Genomic DNA, 8,270 nt, shown 5'->3' with positions numbered 1-8,270 from the left:
AAATGGAAAGGCGAAGATGTGCTCCACTATAAAACACAGTTGTGCTTTTGCCAGGAATTGCAACTATGCTTCCTGAAGATGGAAAGGCGCAGATGTGCTCCACAGTCAGTTGTGCTTGCTAAAAAGCTAAAAGCATAAGTGTGCTTCACGATGAAGCACAACTGTGTTTCCGCGTGAAGCATGGGTGGATCCAGCCCAGCCCAGCGCCACGGGCCCCCTTTGTATATTGTAGCAATTGCTACAGTATTTTGCTATAGTCTACAAAGGAAATGAGCCTCACGCCTAGATCCGCCACTGGCGTGAAGTACACCTATGCTTTTGAAAAACAGAAAAACACAACTGCGCTTTCGCGGTTTCTTGTTTTTTGTTTTTTGGATTTTTCCTTGTTTCCATTTTTTGGGTTCCTACTTTTCTTTTCGGTTTCCTTTATTTTTTATTTTGGGGCTTTTGCTTTTCTCGGGATTTCTTTTCCGTCCAAACCTATTAAGAGATAAAACCCAAAGGTAAAAACGCTTTGTGATTTGCACACATGGTTTAAGAGATAAAATATATAAAAAAAACAAATAAATAGAGCAAAATTCTCAAGTTGTGAGAAGCATCGCACATGCAATGTGCTACTTGTCACCATAAGAAAAGGTGAGGGTGATTTTTGCAAGGGGTATCCCTTAACTACTTTTTAAAAAATAATCCCTTAGCTAGTTTTTTAGCATTAACCCCTTAACTAGTGATTTCATTTGTTTAACCGGGAGAAAAAGACCAATATAAAAGCTCATATTGGACCCTATCTTGTGTATATGATGCGGTATGTGCCCTCGTTCTCGGGCCTGCCTGGGCCTCCCCGAGCGCAGACACACACACTTCAACAACCTCTCCGAGGGAGACTGCTCTCGCGGAGTCACAGTCACAGATCCCCTTGTTGACTCGCTCAGTCTCCGGGTCTCCTCCCTCTCCAACTCTCATCTCAAGGTCGAAGGCGACGGCGTCCAAGGGCCGGCCGGCCGGAGCAACCGCCTCAGATTTCTAACCCCGGCCTCCCCTTCCCCCTCAAGCCGGCAACTGCTTTTCTTCCTGCAATCCCAAGGTGCGAATGTAAGCAAGACTCTGCTGTTGTACTCGTAGGAGCTAAGATATCGTTTCCTTTTCCCGTCGGATCCAGCAGACCATCCTCTGGAGAAAGGCATTTCTTTGGCCCCGCTCACTTTATAAACTTGGATTTGACCTCCACGACTTGGTTGGATTTAGCATCTTTTGTGGCAATGGACCTTGAGCAAAAATGGAAGACTTTCAACTTTAAAGTTGACGAGCCTTGCAATTTCTGGTTTGCTATATGTACTTATGTAGAGCTGCAGGTTGTTTAAGAAGGTGTTTCGTTTTTCTTAAGCACCGGTGTTTATTTTGTAAAGCAGTACTTCATTAGGCACCTTGCCATAGAAATAGGTCCGCAATAGCCGACGAATGTTCGCTGCAAGGGGTTGGCATTTGTGAACGTTTTAGATGGCAAGTTAATTTAGTTGTATGAGGTTGACAGTTTTTTTCTGAAACACATGCTATTTTCTGGGAAGAAGAGAAATTTTGCGGCAAGAACCGGCAGGATTTGCCATCTCTTACCAGGTAAAGTTACCATAAAGAACATGCGCTTGCCATCCCCTTACAGCAGATCGTTCGCTAGATAATACTCCCTCCGTTCCAAAATAGATGACTCAACTTTGTACTATACAAAGTTGAGTGATGGAATACAAATAAGCATTCATGTTGAAGGAAAAAATGGTTTATTTTTATAAGCACATCTCTTATCACCGAGCACTGGGGATGAACTCATGGGATCCGAGCTACAATCATCATGCAGAACTGTGGCTCTGGTTATATTCATCTTGTTTTCTGATAAGTTGTCTTAGCAAGTTTCTCGGTGGTACTATTGCAGTCATGCACAATCCAAGGATGCCGTTTTGCCATGGCAAAAAAAATTTAACTCAGTTTACACCCGTGGTTTGGCGACTTGTGTGGCGACGAGGACGGTCTTTCACAATGTTTACAGCTTCCTAGTTGCCTTGATGGTACCCATCAGAAATGGTTTGGCCGGCGTGATAGCGGTGCTACTTGTCGTGGGTTCAATATTGAAGCTTAGTTGTGTTGAAGTCGAAATTGCCAGATCGCAGGCGCAATAGGTGATGACGATTAGTGATATTGTGTGCAACTTCGATAAAAGGGGCACTCCTATGGCATGCATTGACTTTGTGCTTGCATGTGTTGTCTCAGTCACGGACCGACGGTGCTTTTGGCCTTGTGCTAGGTAGCATGTCTAATGCGTGAGTTTTGCCCCTTTTTCTCAAATTAACATTTGCAATGGTAGAGTGCATGCCCTGTTTGCCGGTTTTGGCAAAGAAAAATACTTCAGTTTACACCTTGTAAACAACAAGCCACATATTCTACTCCTACCAAGGAACCACAGGGCACATGTGGTAAGCAATCCAAAAACTTGATGACGGTGAAAACATAATGTACTAAGGATTAATCCTGATGTCGTAAGTTCTGACAAAGCTCAAATTATAGAAGTGTTATTCACTATTATTATAATTTTATATCTGCTGAAAACTTATGATAATCCAAAAACTTATGACATTTTTTTGTGACACGATATAATATCACTCTAATTAATGTATACACTTGGCACATTTGGCTTCTAATTTTGTGTTTTCAAAAGTGCAATGATTGTGTTTAATCTATGTTGAATTTGCTCAAGTGCTCCAGGAATATACCATGGATTTCGGACAAAAGACGGCGGCGGTAGTGACATTTATGAAGTACGCGGGGGCCATGAAAGGTTTCAAGGTCGGCGCAGCAGCTGCCGCTGTAGTAGCCGCGACCACGGCCGCCATATCAGGGAAAGACACGAACAAATGCAATCCCAAGCCAAGAACAAAATGATGGTATATGCTCATCATTGGTGGAGAAGCACTTTGCGGAAAATGCCGTAATTGCACTCTACGTAGTTGTAGTTTAAGCTATCTTCAAGTATCATGTTTTTTTTTTTTTTGCGGGGCTTCAAGTATCATGTTACTTCATGCGTTGGAAAATGTCACACCCAGAAGTCATGTTGCCGTGAGCAAAACAGTGGAATTGAGTAAAATTCATCCATGGTCATTAAACTTGGCTCTAAGGTTTAGTTTGATCACTATCTGGGGTGAAGCTAGAGCACAAAATTCATTGTTGTTAGCTTTATTATTTAGCGCCATTCTTGTACTTGTAAACAGTGATGTGGACTATCCAATAAAGTGCTGGCTAAATTACATTGGTGCTAGCTAACCACAATATAATGCTTGTATATCAGCTCCGTATCTGGTCACTGTATTCTGCAAACCATCTCTCCTATAAAACCAGCTATGCTACCCGCCCATACGAGCTATCTGCGGCACGGTTTCAATCTCGTTCGGTCGATCTGCCTTGCTGGAGCTTTTTCACCGCGCTGTCAAAAAATCGAACCGCTTGTTTTTTCCCACACTGCTCTTTCGTGCTCAGGTGGATGACAAGTGGGCCTCCATCTCCCGCAGGCCCAGCTTTGGCGGTGTGCGTGCTCTGTGTGTGTGGCAGGGGCGGACATAATTAGAAGAATTTTTCTCGCACTCCAAACAATTTGATTGCAGCGAGAGTGGGCGACGTGGGATTGACCAATTCCCGCAGGAGGGTGGGTAGGAACATGCGGTAGGATTGGCCAACCCTATCCACCAATCCCCCGTACACCTCGACCCTCGCATCCCTCCTCCCCTGCTTGCTTGCCCCGCGTGCGGTCGCCGCCTCTCCACGGTGATGAGCGGCAAGGCCTCGTTCACAAGTGGAGCGTATGGGCCGTTGCAGCCACCGCCGAGAGGGGCTGCCTCCTCTCCTCCTCACCTCCAGCGGCTGGCGCGGTGTAGGGAGCACCGAGCGGCGCCAAGCACGGCCAATGGCCTTGACGCGTATGGTAGCGGCGGCGGCTAGGACGTTGGCCCTCAGCAATTTCGAGTCCGAGTCAAGGTAAGGAGCCCTGTAGTGTTTCTCCTCCTACCTCAAGATCCCATCTTGCTCATGCGGCTCCTCCCGCATATATATAGTACTCTAACACAAACCTTGGTTTCTGAAGTTAAAACTCTCACAATGCAAGTTTGATCTTTAGGAAATAACACAAGAGACTGGTTGTTGCTCACAAAAAGAAGAAAAAAGTTGATGTACTGTATTATTGCTGACATTTATGTTGAACAAAAGCCATGCTAAGATATTTATAACCGCAGGAAATTTCTATCTTTATTCAGTTTCTTTCAGGTCATGGCTGCCTATCAGCCACTCCTTGGATATGTACAGATATTGTATAACAAGGGTTGTATTTATTTCCAATAAAAGGCCAGTTACACATAAACAGTGTGAACAAATGAATAAGGAGTAGCATAGCGATCATTATTTTGGACCAATCCAACTTCCACAACAGGGAAGGTTCAAGAACCATCTACAATGGGGAAGAGGCCTGTTTTTTCTCCTTGATTGCCTCCTGGACACACTTCAGGACTGATGGCATCAACTGTTTATTTGTAGCAATGATGCCTGTGTCACGATCAAGAAATCTGCCTTTCGAGAAATCGAGATCGTTTCCTGAGGCATCTTTAACTACACCTCCAGCTTCTGGGAAACATCAGAAAAATGGAAGTAAGAAATGTGTATTCTTCAGTTGACTTCGTTGTTTCAAAAAACAGAGAGAAATGTTCTTACCTGTGACGACAATTGAGCCGGCTGCATGATCCCATATCGTTTCCCTGTAACCCTCGTGCGGAAAACGCCAGTAAATGGCACCATCCCCACGGGCCAGAGCACCATATTTTGCTTGGCTATCTATTCTGACTGGAGGAGCTTGGACACCAAGTTTCTACTAGCACTCAAACACAGAATTAGTTTCTACTCCAATGGATGTAGCCTAAGCAAAGAGTAATCAAGATCAAACCTCCGCTACACAGCCAGTAAAATCACGCATCGAGTGCGCTCCTTCATAGGATTCAAAGAACGAGGCATTGGCTGGATTGTCGATGGTACAAACACTAATCTGTAATGAAAGTTAGCCAGAAGCAAGTCAATCACAAGAAAAGAAAATAACTCACATACTCCCTCTGTCGGTGAAGAGTGTGTACATTTGGTTTTAAAATTTGTCCACAAAAGAGTGCACTTCTATCTTCCCAATGCACTTTAAAATAGAAACAAATGTTTCTCTCTCATCACACTATAATCAAGACCAATAACATTCTACACATGGTCTCCTTAATTTCTACATGCACTTAGCTCATTCGAGGTTGGGTAATTAAAGAGGAGAGAGATGGTGGTTTGCACCTTTCCAGTGCATTTTTTACTCTACTTCATAATTTGTCCAAAAATCTCTATATGTACACTTTGCACCGGACGGAGAGAGTAGGCACAAACAGTCTTAACTGATTAAAATCAAATAAAAGAGATTGAAAGTGATAATAACCTTTTGTGGTGGAGAGCCATCTAACGACTGTACTTCAGCACCACAACCGATTGCCGCTGAAAAGAGGGCCCCAGTTTGATCTCCTGATGAGCTACCACTGAGGTTACTTACTGATGTAAAAGGAAGATTTGGACATCCCAACACACCCAAGACAACCCTGCCTTCATCAAGCAGTGCCAGTGCAATGGCATATTGGCCTCCTCTCACGAATCTGAATCAAGTTATTAAGACAAAACCAAGATCAAAATGTATTATAGGCAAAGATAGTAATAACATGAGGTGTCATCAAATGACTGCAATATCTTTCTTTTCAAACAATGCTATTAGTGTTCACGATTAATCTGTTTCGAATGTTTAGTTAAAATATGGGGCATGAAAGAGATGTATTCAATCTTGCCAGCTAACTGATCAGTTGTTAGCGCTTCACAAGCTATCTCAAAAGAAGAACAGCGGATAGTTTACATAGAGCTGGTTCAGGAAATTTCCGTAGTAATATTGGCATCTGTACTTGTTAAATAAGATTGTTGGTAAAAGAATTCATTTCTGTATGAAGAGTCATAGGTCAGAACTCTAGTTGTTTGAAAGAAGGCAGTGGTGCCTGCTACCTCGAATAAATGATTAGAAAAACGCACAGCAAATTAAAGCAGCAACACTGGTTTTGGTGAGCAAGAGGGCAGTTGTAGAAACTACTGTACAATAGATAGTGCAATTGGCGGAAAAACCAGACATTTTTTTTATCGCATTAGCAGAATGTGAAATCTGCAGGTTGGAGTTACCATAGCTCACCCTTTAGTCCCATCAATTGGATCTAGAACCCAATGTCGGCCAGATGGACCTCCCTCGGACTTCCCGGTATCAATTGCAGAGAGGATAGCTTCCTTAGATAATAAAAGGTTGTATGAACCATCCTCAGCGAGAGTTTTGTTTACAAGATCAGTAATGCGCTCCAGAATTTCTTCAGCGCCATCCTTTCTCAAGTCTTCTGAGTCCTGCGTACGTACAAACACTCAGGTTGTGTAGAATACTTATGTATTATACACATAAATGATTTAACCGGAACACAAGTGATTTACCTCCTCGGCCACCATAGAAAAGGAACCAGAAGTTACTTCCATATTTAACACAACACTTACCAGTACTTGAGATCCTACATGTATGAAAAGAAAATTATCACCTGAATGGGGAGTTGAGAGAACGAACTAGTTTCAAATGTGAATGTAAACTGATGAAGATCATATATACGACCCTGAATGTTCTTTACATCACTGAGCCATGTCATTCAGAAATCTTAATATCTCCATGTAAGTTAAATCAAGAAACATCGACTGACTCGAATTATGGTTTGAGTATGAGGACTGCTAATTGAGCATCAAACAGCAGATACATGCACCTGGAGGTAAACAGTTACAGAGTGAGCATGTACCATAATCAGCTACGGTCACAGGAGTCTTATCCGCCTTGGATTGGATGTCTGATTGCACAATTTCCTGCTGCACCGTCTGAAGAAGGAGTCACAGGGCAAAACGCAATAAGTTCCAACTGCAGCAACGCATCAACAATCTGATGAACAGCGAAGCAAGCAGTTTGCAATCAACATACTCAAATATCTCTCTCTAGTCATTACCATAGCTAAGATTGCCTACGTTAACATACTTCAAATCTAGAGTTGATTACACTTCTAAGTGGTCACTTCTCCACGTTGACCATCAACCAGCGATGCTTCTCCAGTTAATCTCGGAGGGAAGGTGGAAGAAAAGCAAGCAAGACGAGGCACGGCCCAGCAGCCGGCGGGGGCTGCGCGAGCGCGGTCTCCTCCGAGCAGCGTCCCCGCGGGCCTCGACACAGCATGGGAAGAAGGGATTTTGGGGTCCGGGGAAGGGCACCTGGCATAGGCGGGCGGCGAGGGCGACGGCCTTCTTGGCAGCGCCGAGCTCGGCGGCGTACGAGGGATTGCCGGCGGGGCGCGACATGGCACGGGCGGCGAAGATGGACGGCGCTTCGCGGGAGGAGTCGAATCGGCCGGCGGACGGCGGTTGGTGAGGCGGGCAGGTGGAGAAGACAAGTCACGCTGACTCTAAAACTCGTATCCTCCTCCTTCTATTCCAGTCTTCCAGATCCAACGGCGGCGATCAATCGTAAGCCAAAGCGAAGCCAACACAGCCAAAGACTTCTCAGCAGACCAAAAAGATGTAGCCAAAAAAAAATATTTTTTATTTCTGGGGCCCAAAAGCGGCTCCAGATATGTTATTTTAGAACAAACAGGCTCCAATAGAAGACCAACACGTGCATGGCTACCAATTTTTTTTGTCCATACCAAAACAAAACGTTGCTATAGGAATGGTATGTTTGGCACTGCACTAGCACAAAACCAAAACGAACACCGCGGAACCCCACGATAGGGGTGAATGCTAACCGTCCAATCTAAAAGTTTTTACAGTTATGTCGCCTCTTGCCGCGACCACCACCGGCCACCGAGTCGCCAAGGAAGGCATCCCTGACACGACCGCTACTGCCGCCAGCCTTCCCGCAGCTCCCACCAGGCTAGCAGTCACCCCCTATCGTGCGTCATGTTGTTGGTGGCGAGAAGTTGATGGTCATCCACCGCCAAGGCCTTGCGCCACCACAAAACCGCTGTCGCGGCCGCCAGGGAAGCGCCCAAGGATCCTACCATAGCCGCCGAGGCTCCCCCCGCATGCAAAGAAAATCACCAGGAAGAGGCCGCCGTGTGATCCATGATCGCCGCTGCGGCCCGAGCGAAGAAGAAGGTGGCAGCTGTGCCAGCGAC

The 8,270-nt window shown here is 45.0% G+C and overlaps 2 protein-coding genes and 1 long non-coding RNA gene across 3 annotated transcripts; 2 read left to right on the top strand and 1 right to left on the bottom strand.

Moving 5' to 3' along the window:
- Positions 1-804: 804 nt before the first annotated feature.
- Positions 805-3,309, top strand: LOC125518351. Its single transcript, XM_048683225.1, has 2 exons — positions 805-1,089; positions 2,749-3,309. The coding sequence occupies exons 1-2, from the start codon at positions 805-807 to the stop codon at positions 2,923-2,925; spliced, it is 462 nt and encodes a 153-aa protein (XP_048539182.1). The 3' UTR covers positions 2,926-3,309.
- Positions 3,310-3,601: 292 nt separating this feature from the next.
- On the top strand, positions 3,602-4,279 carry LOC125521703. The gene is made up of 2 exons (XR_007289397.1): positions 3,602-4,011; positions 4,151-4,279. It is a non-coding gene; the product is annotated as an uncharacterized LOC125521703 (long non-coding RNA).
- LOC125521702 (3'(2'),5'-bisphosphate nucleotidase) lies at positions 4,251-7,625 on the bottom strand. The gene is made up of 8 exons (XM_048686760.1): positions 7,369-7,625; positions 6,909-6,984; positions 6,559-6,632; positions 6,272-6,474; positions 5,486-5,696; positions 4,967-5,065; positions 4,738-4,891; positions 4,251-4,650 (listed from the first exon to the last, which is right to left on the bottom strand). Exons 1-8 carry the CDS (start codon positions 7,453-7,455, stop codon positions 4,478-4,480), a joined length of 1,077 nt encoding a protein of 358 aa, XP_048542717.1. The 5' UTR covers positions 7,456-7,625; the 3' UTR covers positions 4,251-4,477.
- Positions 7,626-8,270: the final 645 nt, after the last annotated feature.

Source organism: Triticum urartu, chromosome 7, assembly GCF_003073215.2.
Source record: "Triticum urartu cultivar G1812 chromosome 7, Tu2.1, whole genome shotgun sequence".
Classification (NCBI taxonomy): Eukaryota; Viridiplantae; Streptophyta; class Magnoliopsida; order Poales; family Poaceae; genus Triticum; species Triticum urartu.
This window is presented reverse-complemented; position numbering and strand designations above follow the sequence as displayed.